The sequence below is a fragment of the Meriones unguiculatus genome, chromosome 14, assembly GCF_030254825.1.
Source record: "Meriones unguiculatus strain TT.TT164.6M chromosome 14, Bangor_MerUng_6.1, whole genome shotgun sequence".
Lineage (NCBI taxonomy): Eukaryota > Metazoa > Chordata > Mammalia > Rodentia > Muridae > Meriones > Meriones unguiculatus.
The window spans coordinates 83,611,292-83,628,086 of NC_083361.1; the positions used below are offsets into that span (position 1 = coordinate 83,611,292).

Below are 16,795 nucleotides of genomic sequence, written 5' to 3' on the forward strand. Positions count from 1 at the left end.
GCTGTAAACTTCCGAGGCTTTAAAAAAAAAAGTATATGTACCTGGGTGAGTTCATGAGCACCACATACATAGATGCCTCGTGATCCAAAGACCAGAATAGGGCACTGAATCTCAGGAACAGGAATTCTAGACCGTTTGAGCCACTATGTGGCCTGGGAACAGAACAGTAAGACCTCTGCAAGAGCAGTAAGACCTCTTAAGCACAGAGTCATCACTGCTGTCCCTTCTAAGACAAAAACAAAAACAAAACAAACAAACCCGCCTCATACCTTGATTTTTTTGTGTATATGCTGTCTGGATGAGTGAGCAAGTGCTTAGCAGCAAGTGTCTTTACCTGCAGAGCCATGGTTCCAGCCCCAACTTCTGGGCCTTTAAAAATAATTTTGGGGGCTGGCTATGGTGGAGCCATTTTATAATCCCAGGAATTGGGAGATGGTGGCAGAAAAACCAGTATTTCAAGGCTATCCTCAACTCAACTCCAGTTCCAGGCAAGCCTAGGTTTTTCTTTTTCCTTTCTTTTTGAGAAAAGGTCTTGCTATAGGAGGTTTAGCCCAGGCTCAGAACTCAGGACCCTGTGTGCCTCAGCCCCCTGAATGCTGCGGGTTTTGGCAAGTATCACCACACCCTTCTAGTCGCTATCATATTTAAGTAGGATTTTTGGATCTATTGTCTTGAGTCAGAAACATCTCTCCTTTCCCAACTCCTGGGGTCGCTGAGATATCAGAGTATGTTGAGCTTTTCAAAGGAGTCGGGAGCATCAGAGGGTGGCCTCCCCCTGCGGTGACTGGGTGCAGAAGGAGGGCGAATGACACGAGGTATAGAGGTATGATCCAGTTCCCCACCCGCTAATCTAACGATGCCCAGAGCTCCATGCTTTTCTGGATCCCAGTTGGAACTGGCCTCTTGGAAATCTCAGCCCAGCTGACCAGCCTAGCACCACCAAGGAGAGATGGCCAGTGAGGCAGGCTCGTTCCCTGGCGACGCATGGGCCAGGAGGAGGCGATGGGCATGCTTGGGGCTCCCTGGACCCAGGGATCTTTCCTTTTCTTGGACACCAGAGCAATCCAGCCTCAGAGACGAGTGGCCAGGTCCCAGAGTCACATGACACACTCAAATCTGTTGCCTTCCCACCTATGAAATGCCAGAATCTTAATATTTTTACCCTCAAATGAAGACAACTTTTTGTCAGGGGGCTGAAAACAAGGCATCAAAGCAGGGAATTCAGATTTAATGATGCTCACTTGTCCTCAATAAGGGCTGGCATCAGTACTGTTTGCTGAGGGGCAAAGGCCTCTGTCACTCATTCATTTCCTTCGTTTATTTTTTATTCCACAGTGTATATTGGCATCCTGGTAGACGGAACCAATGGTCCGCCAAGCATGTCCACACCCTAATCTCTGGAACCTGTGACTAAATTAGGTGACATGTGAACGAAAATATGAACAATGCTATTGCTAGAGAGCCGGGTTTACAGCCCGAAGATAATAGCTGGGTGTGGAGACAAACCTGTAACGCACACTTTGGGAAGTGAAGAAGGAGGCTCTGGAGTTCAAGATCATGGTTGATCACATAGCAAGCTTCAGGGCAGCTTGGGCTACATGAGACCTTGTCTTAACAAACAAGATGGGAAGCTAAGCCTGGATAACCCAAGTGGACTCAATTTTAGCTCTAGGGAAGGGGAGCAGTGAGTGGAGAAATAAGAGTCAGGGAGATATCTGGCTGTAGAGCAGTGTAGCATTGCTGGTTTTGGAGATGAAGGAGGTCTCCCTCTAGAAGGTAGGGAATAAGGAGAATCTATCTTATGGTTCTCCATCTAGGCTCTCCCCTAGAATACTTAGGTAGGTAAACAGTCTTACCAACACACTGACTTTAGCCTAGTGAGACCTGTGTTGTCAGAGAACTGCAGGATAAGTGGGTTTGTCCCAGGCTTGGAAAGCTGGAAAGGGAATTTGTTACAGCAGCAACAGGAGGCTAATAACAATGTTCTCACAGATCTAATCCACAGCACTGGGACAGATTGCCACTGTCCATTCAGCCATGCCCTTTCTAAAGCGTTTGGGGAAGCAAGGCTGAAGCTACTGGGTACAGTCAGGGCTCCAGAACGGTGGCTGCGAGGGCGCCTCCTCCTGCTGCCCTGGAGGATCTTCACTTTTCACTTCGCCCTCACAAGGCACCCCTTAGTTCCCAGTGTAAACTGGCTTCTTGGCGCTCTGCTCTTTGGTGGAGGAAACGGTGGAAATGGCAATTCAGAACTGCGCTGCGCTTGACAGGTGACACTGAACTTGGCCGCCATACCTCGCTGGCTGCCCACAATGAATGGAGAACGGAAAGCTGGAAGGCTGCTAGGTGAGGAGGAACAGATAAATATTCCCAGCCCAGAGGTCTTAGGAGTTGGCTTAAAACAAGAAAAACACCACCTAGATATGTCTGAAGCCACCCCTGACCAAAATTGGGCCAGAACCCCTGAAGGTGAGGCCAGGAACATGCACTAGGATAGTGTTTTCCAGATCCGTCCTCAAGGTAATATCAGTGTGCATCAGGGTTCGGCTCCCCTCTGCCCTCGGGAGACCCCGCATCGCGTCTGTGGCTACAATGCAGCTCCGGGTTGTGCAGCGCCTTCCACATGAGCAGCATCTCATAAGGCGCGAAGCGATGCACCAGCAGCAGCTCGCGGTACACGCAGGGGTCGAAGGACGAGCGTTTCACGCCAGGCAGCTGCACGCCGAAGGGCCGGATGCCTTCGTGGCCGCTGGGCGCCAGGCCGGCCTGCTGCAGACACATGCCCATGTAGGCGTCGTCGATGGGGAAGAGCGGCACGCGGCGCGCCGCCCTGCGCAGGTGGCGGGCCGTGAGGCTGGACAGAAGGAAGCCGCCGCCGCTGCAGTACACAGGGTAGGCCTCGCCCGGGAAGAGCTGCGGGGGCACGAAGTACTTGCTCCCGCTGTGGCGGATGGGCACGGAGCCATCCATGAGCTGCCCGACGAAGAGGTGGCGCTCCGGCGGCTGCACCTCCAGGAACTGCAGCACGTTGGCGGTGTGCACGAAGACGTCGTCGTCGCAGCTGAGCAGGAAACTGGCGCCGGGGCAGCGCGCCGCCGTCCAGTCGAGCAGGTGCAGATGCTTGAGCGTGAGGTTGAGGAACGTGTCCCAGAAGCCCCACTGCAGCACGTCGCCGCTCTCGCGAGCCTCCAGGCGCAGCAGGTCCGCCAGCTGGGGCTCGCGCGCCGCCTCTTCCGGGGGGGAGGTCCCCAGCAGGAAGAGCCGCCGAACCTGCCGGCCGCCGTAGCTGCGCTCCTGGCCCCACGTGCGCCGGATCAGCTCCCGCCGCTCGAAGTTGGCGGGCGACGACTTGATGGCCAGCAGCAGGAAGACGCCGCGGGGGCCCGCGCACTTGTGGGGCGCGTCCCACAGCTGCGGGAAGCGGCGGCAGTGGCGGTAGCGCAGGAAGTCTTGGATCCGAGCCGGCAGCAGCTGGAAGCCCTCAGTGAGGTTCGCGGAGGCGTTGGCCACGCACGCCGGCACTGGGAGGAGCGGGGAAGGCTGCACCGCAGCAGCAGAAGACCGGGGAGCAGCCGTGGATTCCTGGGGTTGTTCCTGCGTGGGCTGCTGAAGGAGCCACTGGTGCAGCACCACGAAAGTCACCCCCGCCAGAAGAAAAGCCAGTGTGTTGGGATTCTTGGACCTGCGGCTGGGCAAAGCCATCGGGGGGGATTGGGGAAGCAAATCAAAGATGAGCCAGGAATCTTTGATACTAGTGGAATGCCTCTCTCCTCATCAGGTCTCCCCCAGAATCCAGTTCGGCCTCTTCTCAACTCTGCTAAGGGGTTACAGGAAGCCGAGACTTGCAGTGCATGCCTGTAGTCTTTGAGAACACAAGATGAAAGTGGCTGGAGAATCCAGAGCTGTGCTCATCCTTCACTACGGAATGAGTCGAGACCAAACTGGTTACATGTTTGTTTCAAAAGCAAGCAAGCAAACAACAACAAAACAACCTAATGACCAACCAAGAAAACCAACAAAACAAAAGGGCCTGCTTCAGTTGTCACAATGCTGTCTAGCATGAAGGCGGTCTTGGTTTGGGTGCCCAGCAATACATAACCTGGGTATGGTGGCTCAAACTTGTAATCCCAACATTCACAGAGGCGGAGGCAGGAGAATCAGTGAACCAAAACAGAACAAGGAAGGGGACTGGGGTGGAGCCCAAATTCCTGTGGATAGTGAGCCTCTTAGGTGTCCCACAGTTGAGAGTGCTCTCGCCCTCATAGCTGTGTTTATCAGGGCTGATGCATGCCCTCCTGATGTTACCCATGACGACACATGCTCAAAGTCAGTCTCCACCTTCTTTCCATCCAGCCCTTTCTCTGTCAGTGGTTCACCCATTTGCTCCACCAGAAGCCCCATGCCTCTCTCGGGTCCTCTTCTGGGTGTATCTCTCCACACTCTGCTGACTCTACAGTTCTCTCAGGTTTATCCCTTCCTCTCCATCTCTGTCTAGCTGGATCCAGTGCTGTCTGGGAGGACAATATAGTGGAGCAAATACTGCTTGCTTGGGTTTAGATTCAGCTTCTGGTCAATAAACACTATGCAGATGATCAATTAAGGAGGCATGGGGCCAGGTCATGAACTAACCTACATTTCTTGGTCACTGCTTAAAACTGCACCGCAATGAAGCCAGTCAGACCTCTGGCCCCACTGTTTTCACCTCTAATGAAGGATTACATTACTGGGCTCCAGAAAGTGTGGTGAGACTTGAGTGTCTGTGGCCACCGAATGATATCAGATTATGACTCTTTGCCATCCTCCTGTGTCTACCTGTTGGTATTCGTTATTTTCCAAGCTGTCAAGGTCTGTCAAGGTCAGACCCTTTCTGGCAGGTAGCCTGCTCAAGCCTTGCCAGAAAAATTTCACTACTTAATTGTGCGTGTCGGCACTGTCACACAGCACTGTCACTCTTTTCGTGTGTATATTTCTTTTGTATACATGGACCATACAAAGCCCATGCTGTAGTCAAGGATGATGAGCTTTAAATTCCCGTTCTCTTCTGTGCTGGCTGGTTTTTATGTCAACCTGACGAAAGTCATCTGAAAGGAGGGGACCTCAGTTGAGAAAATGTCTCCGTAAGATCAGGCTGTGGGGCAGCCTGTAGAACATTTCCTAATCAGTGATGGATGAAGGAGGACCAGTCCATTGTGGGTGGTCCTATCCCTGACCTGGTGGTCTTGAGTTCTGTAAGAGAGCAGGCTGGGCAGGCCAGAGGAAGCAAGCCAGTAAGCAGCACCCCTCCATGGCCTCTGCATCAGCTACTGCCTCCAGGTTCCTGCCCTTTGAGTTCCGGCCTTGGCTTCTCTCAGTGGACTATTCATGAAAAGTAAGCCAAACAAATCCTTTCTTCCCCAAGCTATTTGATCACAGCAATAATAACATTAAGACATCTTTTTCTCTTTCTTCCCTTCCTTCCTCCCTTTCTCTCTTGGTTTTCCAAGACAGGGTTGCTCTGTGTGACCTTGGCTATCCTGGAAGTTGCTCGGTAGACCAGGCTGGCCTTGAACTCAAGTAAGATCTTCCTTCCAGCGTGCTGGGCCACCACCATCTGGTTTTCCTTCACTTTTTAGTTCTAGGATTACTGGAATGGCCAGCTGCCACTCCTTGTGTAAGACAGTGGGAGTAAACTTTGAACACTGAGGGCATACACACCATCCTCTCTCACCTAGCTGTCTGTCACATCTCTTCTCGCCCTGGAATTCTATCCTGCGCTGTTTACCAACCTGAGCACTCCTACCTTGCTCATCTTGTGGTACACTTGAAGAAGTAAGACATTGAGAAAGCCTCAGGGGAGATCAAAGGAGAGCAGGCATGCTGTAATTTCTCTCTGACTTCCCTTCTGGCCCACCAGCACCTCCGGGGCAATGATGGAATCTGTGTTCTTCACCATTATAGGCTGAGGAGATGGTTTGGTGTGGTGAATGCTGTCTGTCTGGGTTCAAATCCCACTTTCCAGCTGCATGATTTCATACCATGCAGACATAGGCTTGTTTCATACTTAGCCCTCAAAAGTCTTTGTTTTTTTGTTTTTAATTTTAGTTTGAGACATGGTCTCACTCTGTAGTCTAGGCTAGTTTCAAACTCCAGACCTTCTTGCCCCAGCCTCCCAAGTATTGAAATTATGGGTATATGCCACCACACCCAGGTCCTCTAAAGAGGATTTTTGTTTGTTGTTTTCTTTCCTTTTATTTTTTGGTGTGTCTGGTATAGGGAAATCAAACCAAAGGCCTTGCACACACTGAACAAGTGCAGTGCCACTAAAGTTACCTACCTGGTCCTCCTGGGACTTTTAATGACAAGCAAATAGTAATATGTATAAATAATTCAGTACAGGAGCCAGAGATTGAGGAGGCTGAGTAGGAAGATGACAAGTTCAGAGCCAGCCTAGGCTACCGAGTGAGACTCAAAGAGGGCCAGTGAAATGGCTTGGTGGAGTAAGGTGTTTACTACTAAGCCCGATGTCCTGAATTAGCTCCCTGGGATCCACATGGTGGAGAGAGAGAAATGACTCCCAGAGATTGCCCTCTAACCTTTACACCTATGCCATGGCATATATATTACAAATAATCTTATAAACAATAGTGACAATAAATAATTTTTAAAACCAAAAGGAAAATAATAACAGTATAGTATTTGGTACGCGGTAAGTGTTCAATAAATGTTACTATGACTATCAAGTGCTGAAGAATTCTAGAACATGTGCTCAACATGTATTTTCATATATATACATAGACATACATAGACACATACATACGTATCAATGCTAGTGTTGCAGGGATGGACTGTGCTCTAGCACTGTGTACTGCAATCCATACAGTGTCTAGCTGAGTGAGCACAGAGCAGGGGCCCAGGGCACAGGGGCAGCAGTTAGCTGCTGTGACACGTAGAGGAATGTACACACACTTATCAGTGGTGCTCCTGATAAGTTAGAAAAGCCAGCTGTCCGAACGGGAAGTCTACATGTAGAAAACTGCAAATAGATCCATACCTATCACCCTGCACAAAACTGAAGTCCAAGTGGGTCAAAGACCTCAACATAAAACTAGACACACTAAACCGATTAGAAGAAAAAGTGGGGAACACCCTTGAACTCATTGGCACAGGAGACAACTTCCTGAATGAACCCCAACAGCACAGGCTCTAAGAGCAACAATCAATGAATGGGACCTCATGAAACTGAAAAAGCTTCTGTAAAGCAAAGGACACTGTCATCAGAACAAAATGACAGCCTACAGATTGGGAAAGGGTCTTTACCAACCCTATGTCTGACAGAGGGCTAATATCCAGTATATATAAAGAACTAGAGAAGTTAAACAGCAAAAAATCAAGTAATCCAATTAAAAAAAATGGGGTACAGAGCTAAACAGAGAATTCTTTGCAGAGGAATATCGAATGGCAGAGAAACACTTAAAGAAATGCTCAACCTCATTAGCCATCAGGGAAATGCAAATCAAAACGACCCTAAGATTTCACCTTACACGCATCAGAATGGCTAAGATAAAAAACTCAAGAGACAACACATGCTGGAGAGGTTGTGGAGAAAGGGGAACCCTCCTCTACTGCTGGTGGGAATGTAAACTTGTACAACCACTCTGGAAAGCAATCTGGCACTTTCTCAGACAACTAGGAATAGCGCTTGCTCAAGATCCAGCTATACCACTCCTAGGCATATAGCTCAAGTACACAATAAGGAAATTTGCCCAACCATGTTTGTAGCAGCCTATTTGTAATAGCCAGAAGCTGGAAACAGCCCAGATGCCCCTCAGTGGAGGAATGGATGCACAAATTGTGGTATATCTACACAATGGAATATTACTCAGCAATAAAAAAACAAGGAAATCATGAAATTTGCAGGTAAATGGTGGGATCTGGAAAAGATCATCCTGAGTGAGCTATCCCAGAAGCAGAAAGATGCACGCGGTATATACTCACTCATATAGACATATGATATAGGATAAACCTACTAAAATCTGTACACCTAAAGAAACTAATCAAGAGGGAGGACTCTTGCTAAAATGCTCAACTCCTATCCAGAAAGGCAAAGAGGCTGGACATCAGAAGAAGGAGAAAAGAGGGAACAAGTCAGGAGCCTGACACAGAGAGCCTCTGAAAAGCTCTGTCTGCAGACTATCAATGTAGATGCTGAGACTTATGGGCAACCTTTGGGCAGAGTGCAGGGAATCTTAGGAAACAGTAAGATCTGGAGAGGACAGGAACTCCACAAGGAGAGCAACAGAACCAAAAATTTGAGCACAGGGGTCTTTCCTGAGACTGCTATTTCAACCAAGGACTATGCATGGAAATAACCTAAGAGCCCTGCACAGATGTAGCCCATGGCAGTTCAGTATACAAGTGGGTTCCATTGTGATAGGAACAGGGACTTTCTCTGACATGAACTGATTGGCCTGCTCTTTAATTACCTCCCCCTGAGGGGGAAGCAACATTACCAGGCCACAGAAGAAGACAAGGCAGCCACTCCTGATGAGACCTAATTGACTAGGATCAGAAGGAAGGAAAAGAAGTCCTCTGCTATCAGTGGACTTGGGGAGGGGCATGCATGCAGAGAGTGGAGGAAGGGAGGGATTGGGATGGGAGGAGGGAGAGAGCCACAGGGGGGATACAAAGTGAATAAAGTATAATTAATAAAGAAAGAAAAAAGAAAAGAAAAGAAAAGCCAGCTGTAGATTTCCACTGCTTTGCTTACAGTCCTGACTCAGTGTTGATGCGCTAGAGGAGAGACATGTTTCTGTCATAGCCATTCAGTGCATACTCCCAGGTCTGGCAAATTTGGGCCAGTGATTTTATTTTATTTTTTTTATCTTTCTCTCTCCCTTTCCTCGCCCCCCCCCCCCCCCTGGCCTTCCTTCCTTCCTTTTCTTCTCCCTGCCCCTTTTCTTCTGACAAGGTCTTAAGTACTCCAGCCTGGCCTTCAAACTCATGTATCTAAGGTAACTTTGAACTTCTGATCCCTCTGCCTCTACCTCCCAAGTGCTAGAATTACAGGCATGTGCCACAATGGCCAGAGTATGTGGTACTGGGAATGGAACCCACTGCTTCATACATGCTGGGCAAGCACTCTACCAACTGAGCTATACTGACAGCCTATAAATATCTTTTCAGTGAATAAAAGAATACAATGAATGAACGTAGGATCTGGAGTCTGAATAACTGGGCTTGAGTCTCAGCTTTTTCCATGGGTTAGTTAAGCTCCCAAGTTTGAGTTTCCTCCCTGAAAAACATTAATCACACCTCTCAGTGATCATACAAATGTTAAAATGCTTTACAAATGCTAATTAACTATTAAACATTAGGTTCACTTTTATTTTTTGAGATTGGCTGGACTGAAACTATGTAGAAAAAGCTAGCTTCAAACTCACGAAGAGCTGGGATTTAAGGGATGCACCACCAAGCCCAGATTATTTTAGCTTTTTTGAGACAGGGTTTTATATGATTTAGACTAGTTTTGAACTTCTGATCTCCGTGCCTTCACATCCTTGGTGTTGGGGTTATAGGCACCTACTACCATTCTCATTTTAAAACACAATTTAAAAGCATTTCTCTAAGCCAGGTGGTCATGCAAATCAGCCTTCAGGAGACTGAGACACCCTAGTCTATACATAGCAAGACTGGTTTATTTTTTCAATTCATGTTTTTCACTTTTTTTGTGTGTCAAGTTATTTCTAGAAAGAAAAATATTTCACCGTTTCAATGTATCTTTGAACCAGTAAATCTTGTTTCAACGAAGAGAGCACTTAGGTAAAGCTGAAGAGCCTGGAGCTTAGCCAACTTTCAGTGTAAAAGGAGGGAAATAATGAGTGGGGAAGGGCAGGCCCTTTCTGAGGGTGGAGCTGGCTCTCTCCAGGATGTACAACCTCTGACTTGGCTCTAACTTGACACCAACTGTCCTCTCTTTGGCCATTTTTGCTGGACCTCCCTTTTCTAAAACTACTCTTCCAGGTGCCTGGAAGCGCTACAGCTAAAGCTGCTCTCTTTGGGCCCTTGCTCCCTCCCTCAGCTTGTCCTCAGCTCCAGCACTAGCTCCTCCAGTCACTTCCTGGTAAGTCCAGGTCAACAGATCTCTCCTTCTTGATGCTGTGGCTACTGAGCTTGGACGAAAGAGGGCAGTCTGTCTCTTGAGCCTTGACTGTGGGACTGGGCAGGTCGTCTCAGCAGCTCATGCTGTGAGTTGACGGGACTAAGTATTTAGAAGTTTGGCTGCCGTGGGTTGAGCAGCACAGTAACGTTAGTGCTAATAGGTGTGCCTTGTGAGGCCAGGTTGGCCAAGTCACATCCTCTGAAGTACCGACTCCACCCTTCCACGGGCACTTTGTGGTCCTCTGGCTGCAGCTCACTGCTTAGTGTTCTGCCCTCGTAATACAGGCCTATCTGTTCTGGATTTACCCTCTTCCTTCCTGAGAACTGCTTTGGCTATTTCCTCCTCTGGTTTGATGCCCAGATGGCAGGGCCACCCTCCAGCACCCAGCAGCATCCCATAGTGTCCCAGGGGAGCATTTTTAACAGAAGACATGACAAGCAAAGTAACTTTTGCTTTCTCGTTGCCTCTCCCCAGCACCCCATGAGGCCCTTGGGGCTGCATGAACTGTGCAATTTTCTTCTCTAAGAAGAGAGTGCAGTGAGAGGAGGGTACAATTAATCCCCCAAACGTATAACCCCAGGTTTTGGCAAGTGGTTCAGTAGATGACCCTGCTGTAGAGCCTGACAGCCAAAGTTCAATCACCAGGACTTATATGGTAGAACTAGAGAACTAACTCCTGCAGGTTGTCCTCTGACCTCCACATGTTTTCTCTCTCTCTCTCTCCTTCCCCCTGACCCCTCTCTCTTTCATACACACAAATAAATATGTCCCTTCTCAATAAAAGACCCTACCCACTCCATCTTACCTTGTGTGTTTGAGAAAGGAGAATCAGGCCTGTGAAATCCCAGGCTGGCTCAGCTTGCTATACACCGGGTTCCACCCCTCTGACAGTGGCTTAGTTTAGTGTTTTTCATTTGACCAATCCCAGTCCATCACTCCTCCTCCTCAGGGTAGGGTAAAGGTGGCCACAAGCTTCCTTAATCGGTGAAACTAAGTGCTTGCTCTTTCAGATCAAGCCTGGATGTTGCCGCCCCTGGGAGTCTCTCCTCTGACCCCTCTACCCAGATTTTTGCTGTGTATTCTTCCAGGGACTACAAACAGGATGAACAAGGCATCTTCATGCTCACTGTCACAGTCAGGGCTTTTTGTTAGATTAGAATCACCCTAGGTATAGGACCTGTTGTTAACATAGAGCATTCTTTAAAGTCTTTATTAGATAAGTTGCATATAGGGGCTTGGGAGATAGCTCAGTAGGTAAAGTGCTTGGCATGTAAGCATAAAGGCCTGAGTCCCTAAAACCCTTGTCGAAAGCCAGGCATGGTGATACCTGCCTGTAATTCCAGCTCTGGAGAGACAAAGACAAGAGTAATTGGGGCCTTGCTGGTCAGCTTTAGGTTAATGGTGAGAGACTGTCTCAGAATTTAAGGGGGAGAGTGATGGAGGAAGGCACTGTAACCTCTGATTGGCACATATACCTGCACATGTACACACACTTTAAAACACAAAATGACATTAGCGCATACTGATTTTAAGAGTAGGGGTGCTGGAACCTAGGGCCTTATGCACACATGACCCCAGCCCTCAAGAAACTCAGCATATCTTGGGAGACAGAAATCATCTGCAAAATGAAAATGAAATTATAAGGCATGAGTAGAATGGCAGAGGAAGATTAGGGAAGGGCACCAAAGTAAACCCAGAAGACTTCCCATTTGAGCTGCAGACAGCCACAGTCAGTATTTCTCAATATTCTGTGGTTTGATGCAAGTGTCTTACGCTGGACCCACAAGCTTCTTCCTGCGGCCATCTGTATTCAGTGAGTGGTAAGCTAAGGGCTGGCCCAGCTGGCACTGCTGAATTTCTTGGCACTGTGGCCTCTGGGCACTGGAACATACATAGAGTCATTCCAAACAGCTCAGGGTCATAGAGCAGCCCAGATGAAAGGGGCAGAGAATCCAGAAATTCATGGTGATATTTAACCGATCACACTGAGGTCTGAAAATGGTAAGGGGTTCTTAGAGCAGACAAGGAGGTGTAGAGGGGGAGGAGGCACTCGGTAGGGGAGCATGCTGTGAGGCACTCCAGCTGTACCAAGGGTGGAGGGAGGACCATTAGGCCTGACGATGGAAAGACAGGTGAGAGGGCTGGGGAGAAGGGCTTTGAATGTCATGTCTAGACTTTTGCTTGATTCTCTAGAACTTTCACAGGTCCTGACTATTCTCATGGGTCTTCTCTAGCAGCCTACACTGTAGGTAAGATTAACAGATGGAGATAATCTAAGGTTCAGGGGACAGGGATAATGCTTACTGCTGAGGCCTACGTAGGAAGGGGCTCTCAAGGGTAGAGGGGGCATCTTCATAGCTTGGTGACTTACTGGAGGGTCTGTATGAATATTCACTCCTCAGGCTCCTTGTTTTTCTTACCTGGAGGGTCTGTTAGGGTCTGCATGGATGAGTGAGGGGTGAGAACAGGGCGAGTGGAGGTGGGAGGGACAGAGCAAAGGTTTCTAACGGACTGGTCATGGAACTCTGAAGACTTAATGGAAACTTCATGGAAGGGTGAAGTTCTGAAGGGGCTGTGAGCACTAGTGAGATCTGGGTAAGACCAGTCCCAGGAAGGGATTTAACCACATTACTCTCCAGGACTAGAGCCTACCATGTTTGAGGCCATAGCTGGGTGGCTGACTGGATTTGAACCCATTTTCAGTAACCCCCCTGAAAACTTGAGAGTAAGTTGAAGTAGAGAGAAGGATTCTTGGGTGCAATGTTATTAAAATAAAATAAAAACCTTAAAGGCGAACAGTTGTGACCTCTCTAAGTTTCTGGAGTGGCCAGAACTAATGGAGGCAAGGGTGTGGGAAAGAGTGCCTTTGAAAATATATGTGCTGTTCAGAGGGGTTATTAAAGCAAGCTCACGTCTTTCTTAACCTTCTCGTTTATAGCAGGTGGTATAAAAAGTCTTGTCCAGTGGCTATTCTTCCACACCTTAGCGTGAAAGACAGGAGTGTAATTTATTTCTTACTTCTTACTTACTTCTTTATTTTTCCAATACAAACAGGGTTTGTGGGCACAGGCCAGCCCTGATGTTTGTTCTAGGCCACACAGATCAGTGAGAGGGGATGGGGACAAGCACTGACTTTTTGTGTTTGCCCAGAAGTTATGAGGTACTCAACAGTCCCGGGCCAGGCAATCTATAACAAGGATACTGTTTAGAAGCCACTATTGGACTTATGTAACAGAGTGCCATTTCACAGATACAGAATCTAAATATTCGTTAAGTGACTTGGCCGCAATTACACAGCTCTTCAGTGGAGGACCAGGATCCTAGCCCAGGTTTTCACACAGGAAGCAGGGAAAGGCCGAGTCTAGCAGAGGATGGCCTGTGCGCTAAGCCCCCTCATGCCAATCATGTAGCTAGCTCTGCTGACAGCCATTCCCTGCTCAGCCTCGGGGCTCTCCAGGCTGTCCTCTGAGTGGCTGGTGTCTCTTTGAGTTGAGGTTCTGTTGACTTTGATCAACCTATTCATATCTGCATCCGTGAGAAATGGGATCTAAAGACCTGAAGGAACGGGGCGACTGCAGACTGTAGACAGCCTTTTTGCAGCTCCAGTGTACTTTTATACAGGAATGAACAAAGAAAGAAATGATCCAAGGAAGGCCGAGTTCAGAAAAACATGTAAATAAGCACCAGTAAGCATATACCAGATATTAGCCGAGCAGAACTTTCTCAAGGACAGACCAATATAGACACAATTGTCTGGCACATACTACACCTTATATCCAGGAAAGCATGGAAGCAAGGAAGAAAGCCATATCCAGATCAGGGTACAGTGAGATCGTGAAAGGAAAAGTATCGGCTCAAGACCAAGTTCAAGTTCTCAGCAAAAAGATTTATGTGCCCTAGAGGGACAGAGGGCAAGGATAAGGGACAAAAACAGGTGACAGAGGAAGAGGGAGCAGGGAGGGAATAAAGGAGAGAGGAGAAAAGGGCCAAGGGAGAAGGATAATGGGTTATTTGTCCTAGAGTGGGGCAAAGGACTTCCTCTAGATAGAGAGGAGACAGATGTGGCACTCAGCATATCCTTTTACTAAACTGGTTTCTACAGCTACAATCTGACATCCAACAAGAACACAAACATATCTCATAAATTGAATGCAAATATTTGTCACAGGAGGCAAGAAATCATGTCCAAAAACAATCCAGGAAACAAAATACACTTGAGGGTAAAAGGCCTTCTGCCTTTTTTCCTGGAGCCTCTCTACAGTTCTCTAAGCCATTGCTCACTATGCACCATTCTTTTGACCTTGTTCTGACAAGGGTCCCTTATCCTTCACCATTCCTCTACTGCATTCTGGGGTGACTCAGTTTCCAGGGCTCAGCCAGAAGTTCCTTCCGTGAGCTCCCTTATTTCCATTATTAGCTATGTTCTTCAAGTTTATGAGTTCAGCCCAAATTTCAGCTGAAGGTCAGACTTGTTATCACTATTATACTTCCCACCAGCATGCTCATACTGTACACCCAGGGAAGCCTTCTGGGGTGGTGGCCAGGCCTATGACTCCCACACTTGGGAATTTGAGGCTACTCTGGGCCACTTGTCTTACACTTTTTATTGATGTGATAAAACACTATGATCAAAAGTGACTTGAGGAAGCAAGGGTTTATTTCAGCTTACAACTTTCAGGTCACATTCTATTGATGAAGAAAGACAAGGCAGGCACTTAAGATAGGAACATGGAGGCAGGAGTAAAGCAGAAGGCATAGAGGAGCACTGTCCAGTGGCTTGCTTTCCCATAGCTTGTTCAGGGTCACCTGCCAGGGGTGATACACCCACACTATGCAGGGAACACCCACGTCAATCATTAGTGAAAACGATACTCCACAGACTTGTCTACAGGCAAATCTGATGGAGGCATTTTTCTCAATTAAGATTTCCTCTTCCCAGATATATTTGGTCATTGTGGAGCTCCTATCCTTTCCATATCACTAACTCCCCTTCTGCTGAAGGTTTGGTTATGAGTCTTAGTATCTGTTTTGAAACACTGCTAGGTAGAGTCTTTCAGATGCCTTCTGCAGTAGATTCCTGTCATATGTCCAATCTCCACCAAGAACCATGTATGGATATAACCTAGAACCTCTGCTCAGATGAAGCCCGTGGTAGATCAGTAACCAATTGGTTTCCCATAGTGAGGGGAACAGGGACTATTTCTGGCAGGAACTCAATGGCAGGCTCTTTGACCTCCCCACCTCCCAAGGGAGGAGCAGTCCTGCTTGACCACAGAGGAAAACTTTGCAGCCGGTCCTGAAGATACCTGATAAAACAGGGTCAGATGAAAGGGGAGGAGGTCCTCCCCAATCAGTGGACTTGGAAAAAAGGCAGGGAGGAGTTGAAGGAGGGAGGGTGGGATTGGGAGGGAATAAGGGAGCGGGATACAGCTGGGATACATGGTTAATAAAATGTAACTAATAATAAAAAAATAAAATTAAATTAAAAAAAAGATTTCCTCTTCCCAGATATGTCTAGGTTTTTGTCCAGTTGACAAAAGCCAGACAGTATAACTGAACCCTTATCAACTTGACACACAAACACATATCTATTCTATATTAGTTACTTTTCTATCACTGTGGTAAAACACTGTGAGCAAGGCAACTTAAAAAATAAAGAGTTAAAAATAGGGCAGTGGTGATGCATGCTTTTAATCCTAGCATTTGGGAGACAGAGGCAGGCACACCTCTGAGATCAAGACAGCCAGGGTTACACAGAGAAACCCTGTCTGGACCCCCCTCCCCAATAAAGTTAAGTTGGGCTTACAATTCCAGAGGTCAAAGAAAAGAAAATGGGAGACCAAAACCATTAGTACACAGCACTGATATGGAAGTCACAGTCTGCTTAGCTTTTGCTCTGAATTCCGGGATCTGTTTCTTCTTGTAGTACACCTTTGGTGGAAGGCGCTGTCTCTTACAGTTTCTACATTTTCTTCAACAGTGTCAAGATTTCGAAGGCAGAAGTGCACCTTTAATTTGAACATCAAGAGAAGCAGTGTCCTTACAAAGCTGACTGCACGACTGTTTTGAATCAGGAATGTCTAGCATGCTCACGTAGGCCTCTGCAACACCAACAGTCCACCCACATGGAGCTACAATCAGACCTCAAAAAGAAAAGCTGGGCAATGGTGGAGCACACCTGTAATCCAGCTACTCAGGAAGTTGAGGTCAGGAGAATCATGGGTTTGAGGCCAGTGAAATAGACAGGTGAAATAGACAGGTACACAAACATAAACAAACAAGCAAATAAAATATTTTTTTCATTCTTTTAAAATTTTATTTTATTTTATTAATTACACTTTATTCACTTTATATCCCCCCCATAAGCCCCTCCCTCCTCCCCTCCCGTTCCCACCCTCCCTCCCCCTTCTTCACGAATGCCTCTCCCCAAGTCCACTGATAAGGGAGGTCCTCCTCTCCTTCCTTCTGATCTTAGTCTATCAGATCACATCAGGAGTGGCTGCATTGTCATCTTCTGTGGCCTGGCAAGGCTGCTCCCCCCTCAGGGGGAGATGATCAAAGAGCAGGCCAATCAGATTATGTCAGAGGCAGTCCCTCTTCACATTACTATGTAACCCACTTGGACACTAAACTGCCATGGGCTACATCTGTGTAGGG

The 16,795-nt window shown here is 47.6% G+C and overlaps 1 protein-coding gene across 1 annotated transcript; it reads right to left on the reverse strand.

The window, feature by feature from the left end:
* Positions 1–1,212: 1,212 nt before the first annotated feature.
* B3gnt6 (UDP-GlcNAc:betaGal beta-1,3-N-acetylglucosaminyltransferase 6) lies at positions 1,213–10,988 on the reverse strand. Its single transcript, XM_060367611.1, has 2 exons — positions 10,944–10,988; positions 1,213–3,918 (listed from the first exon to the last, which is right to left on the reverse strand). The coding sequence occupies exon 2, from the start codon at positions 3,700–3,702 to the stop codon at positions 2,527–2,529; it is 1,176 nt and encodes a 391-aa protein (XP_060223594.1). The 5' UTR covers positions 3,703–3,918; positions 10,944–10,988; the 3' UTR covers positions 1,213–2,526.
* Between the last annotated feature and the right edge of the window lie 5,807 nt (positions 10,989–16,795).